The 16,757-nt window shown below is 51.5% G+C and overlaps 2 protein-coding genes across 2 annotated transcripts in view; one reads left to right on the top strand and one right to left on the bottom strand.

The window, feature by feature from the left end:
- The window catches only part of Gramd4 (GRAM domain containing 4), a 45,764-nt gene extending 43,472 nt beyond the window's left edge, over positions 1–2,292 (top strand). The window contains exon 18 of the mRNA XM_059247253.1: positions 45–2,292. Coding sequence (XP_059103236.1) covers positions 45–149 — 105 coding nt within the window. The 3' untranslated portion in view covers positions 150–2,292. The remainder of the gene's footprint in view (positions 1–44) is intronic.
- Positions 2,293–3,742: 1,450 nt separating this feature from the next.
- Positions 3,743–16,757, bottom strand: part of Cerk (ceramide kinase) — a 45,975-nt gene continuing 32,960 nt past the window's right edge. Inside the window, exons 7-13 of the mRNA XM_059247453.1 lie at positions 15,820–15,894; positions 14,376–14,528; positions 11,254–11,359; positions 10,510–10,586; positions 8,933–9,138; positions 7,594–7,802; positions 3,743–6,259 (exon numbers count right to left, since the gene is read on the bottom strand). Coding sequence (XP_059103436.1) covers positions 6,205–6,259; positions 7,594–7,802; positions 8,933–9,138; positions 10,510–10,586; positions 11,254–11,359; positions 14,376–14,528; positions 15,820–15,894 — 881 coding nt within the window. The 3' untranslated portion in view covers positions 3,743–6,204. The remainder of the gene's footprint in view (positions 6,260–7,593; positions 7,803–8,932; positions 9,139–10,509; positions 10,587–11,253; positions 11,360–14,375; positions 14,529–15,819; positions 15,895–16,757) is intronic.

Here is a 16,757-nt window from a genome sequence, read left to right as displayed (position 1 = left end):
TGGATATGAAGCGCTCACCACCCCCCTCCATTTCTTCCCGCCAGCCCCTGGTGTTCGGTGCCATGGTGCACAGAGATGAAGCCTTTGAGACCATTTTTAGCCAGTACATGAAAATCACGGCTGCAGCGGCCTCTGGCGGTGACAGCTAGTATTGACTGCAAGGTGTTGCTGGAATCCTTTCTAATCGTTGGATGGAGGATCAGATGGGATGTCCTTGTGATCTTTGGCAATAATTTCTCCTGGACTGTGGCTGGTTATGGTGGCCTGGGTTCTGCAGACCCAAAGGGCTGGGACTCAACGGATGGTGCTGGGCTGGCCCATGCCGAGTGCGTGAAGCACCTTCGTGGACACCTGTGGACACAGGTGGGCAGAGGATCCTCTCAACCTGTGTGAAGGATGGCACACAAGACACTCGTCCTCAGGCCCTGCTAAGCACAGCTCCTCATTCTCCATCCCAGCCTGGGTAGAGACCCGGCACCTGCCATCCTGAGAGGCTCCATGATCCCATGACCCCTGTTCTCCAGAGGCTAGAGGCTTTATTCCATCAAAGCCGTAGCTGGGAGTGGTGGTGGCCCCTTCTTGCCAGGATGGTAAGACAGGGAGAAGTGGTGGGGAGGCCCCTCTCCAGTGAAGAATGGCCAGTCATCTCACTTGGCCCTCAGACCCTCCTTCCATGCTGGACCTACTGTGGATACTGAAAGGCTGTGGGTAGGGCCTCTCGGGGCTTGGTGTGTTTGTGGGGTACCTCCCCCTCCATTTTCAGTGTCTGGGCCTGAGCTATCATAACTCATCTGGCTCCTCTTGGTTTGACACTCCAGCCAAGAGACCAGGCCAGCGAGGGTCCAGAATGGCATGTTGGCAAAAGCACACCTTTTTAACACCTTACTCTCCAGGAAGGTTGTGAGGGCACTGTCTCCACTCCAGCTGCTGTTCAGTGAGAATCCGTGGTGGTCTGGCTGGCATTTGGCCTCCAGGGTGCAGTCACTCTGAGTAATGGGGTGGGTTCAGGGAGCTGGCCTGAGGGGCTTCCAGGGAGATAGGGGAGAGCCCTGTGCCACAGGAGACAGCTGTGGGCAGAGCCTAGAGGTTGGGGGCCTGAGTTGCCCTGTACCTCTGACAGTATTCCCTCTTCCTACATGCTCAGCAAGGGCCAGGCAGACCCCACCCTACCCATGCTTCCTGCCCCATTAAAGGTGGAGACTGCAGGGGTGGGTGATCTTGCAGGCCCAGGCCTCTGAAGGGTGCAACCACCACCCCACCCGTGCATTTTCTGGGTGGATCACTCTGGTTCCTTCAGCTTGTCCTGAGCCCTTCAGGTGTCACTGAGATTGTTTTTTTGAAGAAACAGAAGATTATATTTTTTACAGAGAGCAAGCTGTTTTTCTTATTTTTGTATCATTTTTCAAATGTAATTTTTACCTTTGCTCCAATCCTCATTTGCTGGTGTGGGTGTGAGGCCTGGTGGCTTGGGCTCATGACACCCCATTCCCAGGGGCTTCAGGCCACACACTGGGGTTGGGAAAGGCTTGCCAGGCAGCCAGATCAAGCACACATACCACCCCAGATGTGTAGCAAAGGCCACACAGCTCCAAGCACATGGATGGAGAAGTCTGAACATGGAGGCAGGACCCTCCTCCACCCGGGGCTGTGGCTTGGGCCCCTGTAATATGCTCATGCTCTGAAGAGCATGGAGTGTGATAAGGGAGGACCTAGTGGCATCCCCAACATGCCAGAGGTGAGGAAGCATGGCTTCTGACCTGTCTCTGGGAATGGCTATATGGGTGATGCCCAGACATAGTAGTTAACACTTTCTGGACCCTGGCAGTGCCCAGGTTGGTGAATGATGCCACTGGGGTGCCACACAGAGGCCTTGAGCTGAATAGGCTTTCAGGGTGGAGCAAGCGGTTTAGTTTGAGTCTCTTTCTTTTGGAAAGAGAGATGAAGACTGACCACGAGCCAGGGGGACAGGGCTGGGCCAGGGCCCTGTGCAGGCTCTAGGCATACTTACAGAGACACTGGAGTTTGCACTGGATTGTGTGATCTGAGCAGGTGTTTAATTTCTGACTAATCACTGACCTAGAATGTCCCATTTTGTATGTCTGAAGCTTGAGTCTGTTTTGGATCTGTACATAATTGTTACTGGTGTAACTTTTGTTCTACAAAAGAATCATATTCTATAAAGAACTGATAGGAAAAAAATCTGTCACTTTTTTTTTAAAAGAAAAATTTTGTTTAGATACAAAGTCTTGTATAAATTATAATTTTTATTTAATAAACCTAAAATGCTCTGTGCTAAGGCTTGGGGGCCTCTGTTTTTGGCAGTGTGTAGATGTTGGCTGTTGGAGGAGCTAAGTGACCCCTTCCTCACCCCCACCCCCACCCCAGGCTCATACCCCACTAGAGTCCTCATGGCCACCATTGCGGCAAGGTTCAGCACAAAACGCCTGGGAGAATGCAGGCTGTTTGCTCTTCTGCACCCCCTGATGTGAAGGATGCTGGGAACAGAAGGTAGTCCCTGAGTTCTAGAAGACAGGGCAGAGGAGAAATGGCTGGCCCTGGGTATGTGAGGGGGTAGTTTGGACCAGGCAATGCCTTGGGATTGCGGTGTAAGCCTTGGTCCTGTTGAGCTGTGGTCTCTGCCAGCTTGGGGTCCTGGCTGAGGTCTCTGGCAACACTATGACTTTATCGATTCAGATGCTGACATTGGACCCAGGGGGGTGGGGGTGGGGGGATGGGAATACAGAGGGATTGATAGTCAAACCTGAAAAGGCACACTGATGGTGCCTGGCCCCACCCCTACCCCAAATGAGCTTCCACTAAGCAGGAGCTACCAAGACCTCTTTGGAAGGGGGCTAGAACCAGTGTCTACTCAGGGATGTGGCCATAGGAGGTTGGGCATCTGCATGTTCTGTCCATCCACCCACATATCATCCATCTACTGACCTATCCCTATATTCATCTATCTACCTATCCATCCTTCCACACACATATATTTCCTCCAACTACCCACCCGTCTATCCATCCATCTTATTTCTCTGTGTCTCCATCCATCTGTCCACCCATCCATCCATCCACCCACCCATCCATATTTCTCTGTCCCTCCATCCATAGCATGCACTGGCTTTGGTGCTGGGACACAGCACAGTCAAAGTTCCCTGGGAACTTGGCAGATAGCTACTCTGAGCTCTCCTGAGTGCTCACCCACTGTGACACTCTATTCGCTCCCGCTCACCCTTCCTGCCCCTCTGCAGCTGTCCTTCCTGCACGTGGCATGGCTTCTCAGCTGGGTAGCACCACCATGCCTAGTCCTGTTTGAGCCCCTCATCTGGTTTCCTTAGGCCAAGTGGAGTAGATGAGGACACATGGATGCAGACCCACACATGTGCCACCGTGGCTGACTGTACGGAGACAGGGTGCTCATGCTCAACCCAGCACAACTGTTCTTCGGGAGCACAGCTGCATCACTAAAACTGAGTCATGAAGCTACACCAGGCAAATGGCGGGACCTACTAGCTAAGTAATTATGCTATGTGAGATACATCCCGGGAAGGGACTCCTCAAATGTTAACATGGCAGCAGAACAATCCATTGAAGGGAATGAGGGATGGGTAGATTCCTCAGGGAGGGTACAATCACTCAGTCTCTTAGCAAAGATTCGTTAAACTATGTTTTCTTTTTTTTTTTTTTTAAATCTGCTTTGAAAATAAGAGCATGTAAAACAAAAAAGGGAGGGGACACCAAATTCTGCCCAAAGTTAACTTTATTTATTTTTTTTGGTCATCTCAAACATATCAGAGCAAATATGCCACTTGCTAATCTTGAAGCCAGCAAGATCAGGAGGCATATTGGGCCCTCCTCATGTCAGGGCTCCTGGTTCCAGGAGACCGTATTGAGGACAGAGGCAGATGCAGGGAAACCAGCCACTCCCCGTTCCCACTGCTATTTTGATAGACAAGAATAAGTTACCGCATATGACTGCTGCCTAATTGTTGTGCACCAGTGGGCCACAGAGGGAGTTAAAACGTGGACCAGACCCCCTACAGGATCCTAAGTTGCCACTGTCTATTCTCTACTCCCGTTTTGTTTTTTGTTTTTTTCCTCCTAAAATGCCTAAGGCCTGGGGTTGGGGGTATTGCATCTAAAAAGCATCATGGAGACTGTAGCCTGCTGCTTAGGAATGTCAGGGGGGCCTCCCTCCCATCCTGGGCACAAGTGTCAAAGGTCATAAGTGTCTGACACTCGTGATGCTCCATGATAGCGCCAAGGTTAAGATTCTGAACATGACTTGCACTGCTAACCACCATCAAAGCGTCCTCTATCTAGACCCCTCCTCTAGAACTGGCGGTGGCAGGGGTGGACCAGGGCATGGGCAGCATGTAGCAAGGCCAGTGAAGACCTGAATTTGTGGGAGAGTACAGTTCCTGAGAGCCGGGAGCACCCACAGCTGCCTCAGGTCCTGAGCCCCTCTGGAATGCCAGGGGTGGAGGGACAGTGAGGTGGCCACCCCAGCGTCTGCCCTCACACTGTTCCGGGGCTACCTACCTACTCCAAGAGCTGCTAGTCTGACACCTTTGGGTTCTGCCCACCCGGGACCAGACCTGGATAGAAATTGCTAGGTGCATTTACTCTTTCGATCCAGCCTTTTCATTAAATCATCAATCATTAAATAGCACCACTACCATAATTACCTTTAACATGGTTCCTAAACCTTTACAGCTGCCCCTTTGTCTGGATGGGACTGAATGCTAAACAGAGAATTTCATGTATGCTTCAAAATAGAAGTCAACGCAAGAGCACCTAGAAACAGGGGCAGCTTGCAGAACTCTGTACTGATCTGCATGAGTTGTACGCTTTCCCCAATACAAATAAAAACCTACTCTTGTAACAGTCAGCGCCCCTCCCCATTTGCAAGCCAAGTGCAAGCTGCATATTCTTGAATTTCACATAAAACTCTTGTACACACTTCTCAGATGCGTCAGTCTGGAGACACAGCACAGGCCGTAGTGTGTGGCTGAGAAGCTCCGGGTCAGGAATGCCTTCAGAGGAAACTGGTCATGAGCCCAGGGCTTCAGCCAGAGCAGCTAGCAGTCCCCTCGTGGAGACAAAGCAAGTAGCCAAGGCATGGATTAGATACCCTTCTGATAGACAAGGAGAAAGCTGTTGATAAATACATACATGGAAGAGAACCCACGGTGAGGGAAGAATGGACGTGGACCCTGGGAATAGACACAGGGCTTGCACCAAAGTACCTGGGGACGACCTGGGATAATCCACCATCCCACTGGTGACACTCAGGTTGAGGTGGTCTAGAATCTCCAAAATACCCTCTGTGCATGCCAGTTGCCCTCTGCCCACCCCACCCCTAACCCCCCAAAGCCCAGCTGTGCCAAGTGCTTTGCTTCCAAATGGAGGCTCCCTTTGGCCAGTGATTCACAGACTCCCCTGGCCAGAGTGTGCGGGCTACCAGGGTTGGCAGAACGGAACTTCCAGTGGGTACTTTGCTGGATTGTTTCAGAGGATGCAGGTGTGATGGCAGCCGAGGTGGGGAAGAATCCTGAGAAGGAGACGTCACCCTGGGGGTCTTCTCGCAGTGGCATGGCCTCGCTCTTGAGGCGCAGCTGTGCAAAGGACCTCACTGTGTCGAGTTACAGTTGTGGCATACAGCAGGGGCCACATAGCAACATCCTGATCATAAATGAAGGTTGGCATAAAGTGAAGGCAAAGAGAGCCATCTACTTTCCCAAACCTGGTCACGAACAACTCCAGAGAAAGTCTCACAAAGGGATCAGAGTGACCGGGCCGTTACCCGTGTGTCCAGATGGTATAACCTGATTCCTGGGAAGTATTCATATTATAATGTCCCTAAAATTATTGCAGTATAGCCACGAAAGGGCCGTCTTGAAATTTGCATGGTCGGCATGGCTAAAATCTAGCAAGCCAACGCCCCGGACCAGCAAGTGCCATTTGCTGAGAACAAGTTACGTGAAAAGCGACTCAGATGCACATAGAACCGAGGCGAGGGTGCCAGGTATGTATACGGAATTGTTGACAAGGCTGTCTTTTCTAAAAACCAAGATTTACCTATCAAAAATAAATTTCTAAATTTAAATGGATATATCAACATAATTAGTCTGTCGACATTTTCTTAAGTAATTTTCACACTCCCCAAGCTCAAGGTCGACTTCTCAGCTTTGGGAGTCTTGCTTAGGACTTTTCTTCGATTCCCCGAGCAAAGAGGCGCACCAGCTGGCAGTGGACCCTGCAGAGACAAACAGCTCCATTTAAACTCCACGTGTGTTCCATCGCTCACAGCCGACCTGAGCTCCACACCTCCTGGAATCTTACAGTTCTCCTTGGTCTCCGAACGTGCACAACCCTAAACCAATAAGTCTGTTTTCGAAAGACAACTTCCTTTATTCTTTCTATGGGAAAAGACTTTGCTCTCTTCTGTTGAGTTCTATTCCAATACCACATGTTGGGGAAGAAATGCCCCCCCCCCCACCCCCACACACCAGCAACAGTAGGCATGTGAGTGAGCCTCCCCTTGACTAAGAGTGACTTCTGAGCTCCCATTGGGGACCTAGGTGGCTGAATGGGTGAAGTCACTAAGAGCCAGCCAGCTGGCTCTGGGCTCTTGCACATGTCCTTGCTGGTCACCAAGGCTGTGTGGCCTCTACAGGCCCCTCTGAGACTCCACCTCCCTCTTTTCCCAATAGCCTCAGGATGTTCTTCTCAACACCTCTGACTCCTGCCTGGTGCTGCTCATTCCTACCTTGCGCACCTATCCCTGGCCACGGAGACCAGATACATTTGGGGGAACCAAGGACTTAGGAAGTACCCATGAAGCCAGTTACTTTTGATTATTCTTCTAACTAGAGGGGGGTGGTGGTGTGAATATGACAGAGACCAAGGGCAGAATACAGAGTACAGGAGAGAAAGAGCTCAGAACAGAGGAGGATCAACAAGTCTGCAGATCACAGCACCACAAAGTCAGCACCTGCTGTTAGCATTCAGACCCGCTCCTTGGGGACCTGGCCAATACGCAGCCAATACCTTGGCCCACTCAGGGTCCTGACAACATCAAGCGCTCATTGCTGCGTGGTCTCTCTGTGAATGTGCACCGTCCCCTTATAAAAGAGTGGGGCCATTAACTTGCTCTGTCCCTCTCCCCTCCCCTTCCCCCTCCTCTCTTCTCCCTCCCTCCCCCCTCTCCTCTCTCTCTCCTCTCTCTCCCCCTCTCCCCTACAAGGTTGTGTCTGCAACTCCTCTCTGCCCCCTGTCCCGGCTCCTTTTCTTGTCTTCTCTCCTCTCCTCAGCTCCCTTCTCTCCCTTACCCCAATAAAACTCTGCACGTGAGTGCGGTCTGCATGGTGCACCTCTCTCCATGGCTCCCACCTGACCACCGGACACCATTTTTAAAATACAACACCTGCCCCGTGCAAACTTCAGACCACACAGCTTCCACGCCTGGTGTAAGGACAGGGGGAAACAATGCCTCTCGTTTTCTGCCACAAACCCCAGTGAGCTCACTTTGGCAGACACAGCAGTTGTGACAGACAGTCTGGGCAGGTAGCTGGGATCCTGCCCACTCACCTGACCTCGATGGCGGGGCTGTACAGGACCTCCCCATCACAGTTCCAGGAGCTTCTAGAGGTTGAGCAGCTGCAAATGGGGCTGTCGTTGCAGATCTGCCCAAACGGCTGCTTCCCGTGTTCCTTCAGGTCACTGTCCTCATCTTCCACGTGCTTCGACGTGAACTGGAATTTCTTGACTCGATAAACTTCAACGAAAGTGAAGTCGAACTGCCGAGGCAAACATCATGGCAGCCAGTCAGTGAGACCAACCTTCCAGCTCTGCTGCTTCAGCCAGCCAGGACTTGTGGTCTTGTGAAGACACATAGTGTCTCCAAGCCAACAGTCTTCTTCACAGTCTTCTTCGTGTGACAGCTTACAGACAGCATGTGTACTACCCTCCCAGGAGCTTCAGACAACTGCTGATACCTTTGACATCTCAAGTCTGAGGCTAGGGAGATGGCGCAGAGGTTAAGAACCCAGACTGCTTTTCTCTCTCTCTCTCTCTCTCTCTCTTTTTTTTTTTAAGATTTATTTATTTATTATGTATACAGAAGAGGGCGCCAGATCTCATTACAGATGGTTGTCAGCCACCATGTGGTTGCTGGGAATTGAACTCAGGACCTCTGGAAGAGCAGTCGGTGCTCTTAACCTCTGAGCCATCTCTCCAGCCCCCAGACTGCTTTTCTAAAGGACCCAAGTTTGGTTCCCAGCACCCACCTACATCAGATGGCTCACAGCTACTTATAACTTCACCTCCAGGGGGATCTAACACTTCTGGTCTCCACAGACAACTGCACTCATGTGCACGTACCCACAGACAGACAAACACAAACACACACACACACACACACACACACACACACACACACACACACACACACACACTCTTTTAAAATCCTCCACAGACATGAATCCTTGAAAGAACCCTGTGGTTCATTAGTGGTGATTTGCAGAATTCTCTACTTTTAAAAATGATTTAATTGTATGTGTGTGTGGGTGTGTTTTGCCTGCATGTATGCCTGTGTACCATGTGCTTGCCTGATGCCCATGCAGGCCAGAAAAGGGCATTGAATACCCTGGAACTGGAGTTACAATTGAGAGCCATCATGTGGGTGCTGGGTATTGAACCTGGGTCCTCTGCAAGGACTACTAGTGCTCTTAAAACTGCTGAGCCATTCCTTCAGCCCCTAGAGTTATATTTTTAAGTGAAATTTACATGAAGAAACAGATAAGGAGGCTAACGAGTGAGATAACACATCCAAAGGTCTTCTTTCCTTGGAATTAACAACGGATCCTACAAACTAGCGCAGCAGGGATTGCCCAAATGTAATTGACCTCGGGGCAAGAGTGCACCTCACCTGATCATCCTGGTTGGTGTGCCGGACCAGAAATCTCAGGAAGTTGAACCTGGAACACTTCCGGATGAGGATGAGGTCGGAAGATCCATCTCCCAGATGGGCAGCCGGGGACATGCCCCCAGGGCTCCGGGGACAAGCACAGGACATGTTGGTGGCATTGATAGCCAGGAACTTCCCACACACCACTTGCCACTCTTCCATTTCCTCTGGGGAAGACAGAAGATGGGCTCCGTGGTCAACATGGCGCAGAGGCAGCTGCACAGCTACATGGGATGGTAGCTGCTCTCTCTCTTGCTGTGGTTCTTGGCTTTCATTCTGGCCTGACGACATGCCATGGAACTACCCACTCACTTTAGGACCCGAGCAGATCATTTCCCTATGCCCCTTAAGAGCACTTTTGGACAGCAGTTTAACGAGGGTGAGCAGACTGTTGTGGAATATTATTTTAACTGGGCAAAGAGGTGTTACATTTGTGTATGCTGGGGGCTATTACTTTAACTGTGTAAAGGTGTGTTACATTTGTTTATGCTGCATTTGTTGAATGATGTAAGGGTGTGTGTTTAATTATGTAAACATGTGTTACATTTGTTTCCCCTTGCCTGCCTAAGGCACCTGATTGGTCTAATAAAGAGCTGAATGGCCAATAGCTAGGCAGGAGAAAAGATAGGTGGGGCTGGCGGGCAGAGAGAATAAATAGGAGGAGAAATCTAGGCATGAGAGAGACAGAGAGAGAGGGAGGGAGAGAGAGAGGGAGGTAGGGAGGGAGGGAGGGAGGAAAGAGGCAGACATACCCAGGGCCAGAAACCAGGCAGCCATCAGCCAGCCAGACACAAGAGGTAATGAAAGTAAGATATACTGAAGGAAGAAAAGTAAAATGCTCTAAGGCAAAAGGTAGATAAAGAGAAACAGGTTAATTTAAGTTAAAAGAGCTAGCCAGAAACGTGCCTAAGCTAGGCCGAGCATTCATAACTAAGAAGTCGTCTCTGTACCATGATTTGGGAGCTGGTTGGTGGCCCAAAAGGAAAAGCCTGGTACAGCAGCAGACCTCTGCAAGGGTTAATCTGGCCTAGCCTCTCTCTTTATATGGCTTATACGCCAAGAATGCTTGCCATAGATTTGAATAGTCTAAAAAAAATTAAAAACAATAGCTTGCATGTGAATACGACACAAAACTCCAATCTCAGAGGTCATAGGCAATGCTCTAGGACGGTGACACACCCACTTATATACCCACTAGAGCTGTCATTCTTGCTGGGTAGAGATGTAACAAAGGCCTTTGGTGACTATAGCAGAAGGGGCTCATTCAGCCAAGCCCAAACAAGATATTTGCCAATTCCTATTCCACAGTAGCTGGAACCGCAGCAACCTTGGCTCTGGTCAGCCTTGTGACAGCGACTGAAGGCCTTCCCACCAATATCTAGGTTCCCCAGCATCTCCAAAACTGCAATGACTCGTTGCTGCCTAGAGTTAGAGGTAAAACTGACACACTCTAACCAGGGGAAGAGGGAGACAGGCTGGCCGGGCAGAGGAGGCCGCGCACTGAGAGCCGCACACAAGAATACACTCGCAGTGATTACCAGCGTTCTCCAGGCCGTACAGGGCTTTCTTCTGCTCTTCTTCCAGCTGCTGCTTGCTCTGCCTGCACACGAAGCACCTGGAAGACAGCGTGGTCACCGCGCCTCTAGCGCATGCACTGAGCACATTTCAATGGCGAAGCCCCTGGTCTCCACACACAGAAAAGCATTTACACTCTTTTCAGAGAATAAAAGGCTTCAACAGAAATTCTTTGGCCTACTATTTTTGAACTCTCTCAAGATTAGCCCAAAATTCACACCTGTCAGTCAGCAGCTTCTTTCTCCAAGACTTGCGAATGTCTCTAGGACAGGCTTACCTTTACCTGCCTAGCTCGGGATGCATCAATGGGAATGTGAAAAATCCACCAAGCAGCCTTAGAGTGAAAATGCCCTTATCTCAGGTAACAAGTGTGATGAGCCTATGCTCCAGTCAGTAAGTAACTCAGAGCTGAGCCATTGACTCATTGCATCATCTGGGTGCAGCTGGCCTAGTATTGGACCTGTGCCTTGAGTCTGCACCATGGGGAGAACATAGCTGCTATTCACATCACCAGAATGGAGATGTTGAGCCAGCTCTTCTGGAAGCATCTGTGAACTGGGAAGCCCCACACAAAACTTAAGAGTCTTCCTTCTGTCTTTAGAAAGTCCTTCTGCATCCACTGTCCTAACAGGAACAAGGCTCCCAAACAGCCCTGTACAGGTCAAATAATTTACAATGGAAACCCATGCAGAAATGCACCTGCTTACCCGGCCCGGCAAGGTTTCTTGTCCCGTGGAGATCCCACTGTGTGCTGTGCTGGGAGGAAGGACACTGTACCTTCATAGTACTGATGAGAGAGAAAGGTCTTCAACCCTGGAGAAAAGAGCAGTTGAGAAAGAATACCCATGTGTCAGTGCCTGGTTACAAGTGTCCTTACACCCACCACCACCACCACCACCACCACCACGAGGACAGTGGTCTGGAGAGAGGTAGCTCAGCAGGTCAGGAGCACTGGTCGTCCTTCCATAGGACCCAGGTTGGAGTCCCAGAACCCACACAGTGGCTCACAACCATATGTAATTTCAGTTCCAGGGGATCTGACACCCTCTTCTGGCCTCCGTAGGCACCAGACATACATGTAATGCTCAGACACACAAAATAATAATTTTTTTTTTTTAAACAGAGAGAGAAGACGGGAAGCTGACCAGTCTTCAGTGGGCAGGAGGGGCCTTGCAGGCGACGTTGCTACCATACCAGGTGACATTGTTACTGTACCAGAAGGAGATGCAGATTCTGCCCTCCCCACAATGGCTCAAGTACCAGCACCACATCAAAACCGCTGGTGAGAGGTATGGTCAGGGCTTTGGCCACATATCCAGGCTGCCTTCAAGTTGCCAAGCAGGGTACTTGGCAGCAGTGACCTTGCATGAACTCAGTGGTGTGGCCTGATGGCTCAGGGTCTCTGCCACCCTTCTTCACCGTGGTCAGCAATGCCCCCTGCCTCCTGTGTGCTTAACCCCCACCAGAGTCGTTATCATCCACAACATTAGGGGTCTCCTGGGTGAACTTAGGACCAAGGTCATGGTGGTACTGCCTGCCTGCTAAAGGACCTACTGTGTGGTGCTATCCATGGTACCAGCTGCATGGTGCATGTCAGGTTGAGCAAGGCCGACAGGCTGGACCGATGGGCCTCTGATAGCAGGAAGTGGGCAGGAGGCACAGGGGAGTCCAGGTATGTCCTAGGGTGACCACCTGCTCTGGGACTAGCTGGGCTTGCTGTGGTCCCGTACATGTCTTTATCGAGTTTATGTATGCTGTGATGTGATGCTGGCCTTGAGGAGTCCACCCCGTCTAAACCCTAGGACACCGAGCCCTTCCATTCCACACAGGGGCCAGGCCCCACTTCATCATAGCCTCGCCTACAAGGCCACAAACCTCCCCTGGGGAGGAGGGTCCTGGTTCCTCCCACCTTATTCTGGGTGCCCCTCCAGGTGCTTGTCCCCTGTGCCAGGGGCTGGGTGCAGGAAGCATGCCGGGGGGAGCTTTGTGGAGAGTGGCTCTGGATCATGGGGCGTCTGTTGCCTCTGCCTGGATGTCGGCACCACCTTTCCATTTACTCCCTGTGGGCCCCAGGAGATGTCCAGTGTCAGGGCCCCGGAGGCGCTGACCCACAGTGAGCAGGCTGGTCGCTGTGTGTGGTGAGCAACGCTGAGCTCTAATAGGACACTGGGGACAGCTGTCTCACCACAAGCAGATGTCTCTTTCCAAACCCTGGCTTCCCACCTCAGCTGCCATCAGCCCGCCCTGGCATGCCCGAGAGTCCAGGACAGAGTGCTTCATTTCACACCTTGCTGTCCTTCATAAAGCTCTCAGCTGCCCAGCACAGTGGACAACTTTCCACCTCCCTGCAGCCAAACACCAACATCTGCCGGTGCGGTGTGCGCTAACACCCTCAAGTGGTTCTGTCAGGACCGTAATGCGGTGGGAGCAAAGACCAGGAGAGCTGCTCCACCTGAGAGGAAGGACGGGGCTTCCCAGACGTGTTCTGAGAGGAATGAGAAGGAAGGCACTGGCCAGAGGCTCTGGACCATCAGGGGCTCCCCATCCCAGAAGATGGGGGCAGGCGCAGTACTTCAATATGGAAATGGTCAGTTTGCCCAGCACCCACAGTCCTTCTCTTCCGCAGGGCTGGGTATATGTTGTACCTCTGCCACACCAGAGGTTGCCTTCCTTCCTCTCACGAGGAAAGAGGTGGGTTCCGGTGCTCAGAGTCGTTAAACTTTACAGTTTTGCCAAAGGCAGACTGTACAGAACAGGGCCTAGACAAGGGGAATGCACTAAACCCAGGAAAGGGATTCACCTGGACCTCCAGAATACCACACCCTGCATTTCACATTTTTCCCCTAAGCTTCTCTCCTTGACACTTTAAACTGGATGGGGTTGGGAGGAGTACCCACCCACTACCTGAAACCAGCAGGTGGTAAATTTGGGTGCAGCCTGAAGCTGACCTGCATTTCTCGTTCATCCTAGCTTGATGACTAGGTAAGAGGGGAGATGGCTATGACTGGGGACCTATCTGCATCCCCAGGGCACTGTTTGCAGGTCTGCCCCACTCTAGCTGTACTTTGGGAAGGTCCTGAGTGAAGTCTGGGCATTGACAAGCCTCCCAGGGACACTGATGCCTACCTCCGCTGAGAGCCAGTGACCTGCAGGAAGTGATACCAGACCTGGCGGGGGGGGGGGGGGGGGGAGGCACGGGGGGGGGGGGCGGCGGGAGCAACTCATGTAAGCATCCTGCCTGTTGTCTCAACTGTGAAATGGGGACCAAGTCCCTGCTGCACAACAGGAGGGCAGGGAGGAAGGGGAACGCTGGTCCAGTCCTCCCCCTCCCTGCTGGAGTTCCACTGAAGCAGATACAGGCCTCAGACCTCTCCTGTCCTGGTCAGTTACGCATGCTCATGGGTGTAGCTGGACGGCTGATGGCCGCTATGGTAGAAGCTCAGGAAGACGGTGCATTTGTGGGAAGGGAGAAAGTGAACCTGAGTCTGCAGGGCAGATGCCCGGGGCTGCGGCACTTCTTCACAGCGAAGCTTCCTCCCATTTCATCTGCTGTGCTCAGGGTGACCGTAAAAGGAATCTTGGTCCGTGAAAACACCTGCCTTGATCTCTTGGGTTAGTACCACTTACCCGACAGATGATAAAGCCAAGCTCCCAGTCCACAGGGCCTCCCTCAGTCTAGTCCTGACACATGACACAGTCTAGTCCTGACACCATCTGGGTCACAATAGCCAGATTCAGGGGCATGCCCCCCATTCTGGAAAGCAAGGCCTGAGTCTGTCCCTGGGGGCACTGTGTGTGGATTAGCACAACGTCTGTGGACTCCGCATACCTGAGAAGTCGTATCTGACGAGGCCCATCCACCGTTTCTTCTCACTGTCCTTGATTAGGTCCCCATAGAAGCCGTAGCCCAGCAGAGACACCGAGTACCGCAGCAACGTGCTGTTGTGGTGCACGGAGGACACGTCTATGGCCAGTGAGTCCCCTGTGGGAGAGGAGAACTATCAGGGAGCCCCGGCCCCACTCTGACCTCCTTGGCCCTGCCTCCTCACATACAGGAGGTGCCCGCCTGTGGCAAATGCAAGAGGCAGAACTCGTTCAGTGTAGCAATCTGGGTGACAAAACTCAGATGTGACAACGGTTATCTGGCTGGGACATCTGTCACGCCATTTACACACACCAGCTTATCTGGCTGGTTAGGTGGGTGTCCCCTTCCTCTTCCATTGCTTCATCTGCGTCCCTCCCAGTCAGAGACGACAACCTCCCTGGGTAGGGGAGGACCATTCTTGGGCCCAGGGTACATGCCGGAACCTCTAAACAAGCTCTCCAATGACAAGTTTGGGCTCCTATTTCCAAGCAAGATCTGAGCACTGTTCTGAAGGGACAGGACAGAGCGTGTCTAGGAGGGCTGTCCATATTACTGATGGAAAGAAGAGCAGGCTTGGGGTTGAAAACAGGTAGGCAACACTTAAAACACTAAGTCTACCAAGTGTGGTGGTACACACACCTGCAATTCCGCACCCAGGAGGCTGAGGCAAGGGATTGTGAATTTGAGGCTAGCCTAGATGATATAGAAAAGGCTTGTCTCAAAAAAAAAAAAAATTACACTTGGGAAGCAGAGGCAGGCAGATTTCTGTGAGTTTGAGACCGTACCAGCCAGCTAGAACTACATAATGAGACCCTGTCTCAAAAACAAACAAACAAACAAAAACAAAAAACACCACCCAAACCAACAATAAAATCCCAGGTGGTTATTTTAAAATAAAGCATTTCCATGACTCTAAGTAAAACAGGACCCTGTAAGGAGTGATGGGGTGGGACACCAGCCATTTCTCAGAAGCCCCACAGCTTTTCCCCTGGGGGGTTTCTCACTTGGGACTGGAGCAGGGGCTGGGTGTGTCTGTCACTCAGAGGAGTCACTCAGCCTGGAGCCTTGCAGGTGTTTTGCAATGGGGATTAGTCCTGGCAGCCAGCCAAGGGAGGAGAGCAAGGGAGAACAGGAGACAGCGAGGCCACATGACACTAGCCGCAGCCTGGGGTCTGTGCAGGGGGCAGCCACATGTGTAAGACAGGACTTGGGGCGCGAGAGCCGACTCAGTGGTTAAGAGCACTTGCTGTTGTTGAGAAGGACCTGGGTTCGATTCCCAGCACCCACATGAAGGCTCACCTCCTCCTCAGGCACCCTCATACACGTGGTACACAGATGTGCACACAGGCAGAACACTCATATACATAAGATGAAATACAGACCCTTAGGGAAATCAGCCTGGACTCACCAACAATGATGTGCAGAGCTGACGTCTCTGCATCATTTGTGCCCACTGTTGAGTAGCACACACAATCCGTGGACCCTGCCAAGAGGACAGGAAAGCCCTTAGTGCTAATGTAACTGTCCAAAACCATAACTAATGTCTGCTCTGCTGATCCTGCCCATCTGTGACCCTGGAACAGCTATAGAAGAAAAAGAAAAAAGAATTTCACCTGAAAAATGAAGGTTGAACATACTAAAAATGGCTTTATGGTAATGCATCCCTCCATGAAGTGGCCTGCAGCATACCCGGACACAGAGAGCATCCCGAACCCTCTTGGAGCTTCTAGGAGATGTCTGCAATGCAGGCAGCCACTTCCCTCCCTTGGAAAGCTCTGGAAGGTGTGTGGCCCCTGCCTATATCTATGTAGCTGCCAGTAGTGCTGCACAGCCCAGCCTAGACCTTGAGAACAACGGGAGTCCGGTACAGAGCATCTTCATGGGGAAGTACACGGCAAACAAAGTGAACTGTGAAGGTCTTAGTTTTTGTTGTCAACTTGGCACAACCAAGAGTCACCTGGGAAGAAGGAACCTCAATTGAAGAACTGTCTCAATTAGACTGACCTGTGGCCATGTCTGTGAGAGGTTACCTTGACTGATGTGAGAAGGCCCAGCCCCCCGTGGGTGGTCCCATCCCTAGGCAGGTGGGCCTGGGCTGGATAAGAAAGGTGGCTAAGCATGAGCCAATGAACAAGCTAATTAGCAGAGTCCACGGTTTCTGCTTCAGTTCCTGCTTGAGTGGGTGCCTGCCCTGACTTTCCTTAATGATGGACTGTGACCTGGAAGTGTAAGCTGAATAAACCCTTTCCTCCCTAAGCTGCCTTTGTGTTACCTTTGGTGACAGTGTGTTACCACAGGAACAGAGAAGTAACTAGAAGTAGAGCCTGTGACAACCCCAGCTCTGCT

This window comes from Peromyscus eremicus, chromosome 20 (genome assembly GCF_949786415.1).
Source record: "Peromyscus eremicus chromosome 20, PerEre_H2_v1, whole genome shotgun sequence".
NCBI classification, from domain to species: Eukaryota; Metazoa; Chordata; class Mammalia; order Rodentia; family Cricetidae; genus Peromyscus; species Peromyscus eremicus.
Note: the sequence above shows the minus strand (reverse complement) of the source record. Positions and strands in the feature narration are given on the sequence as shown.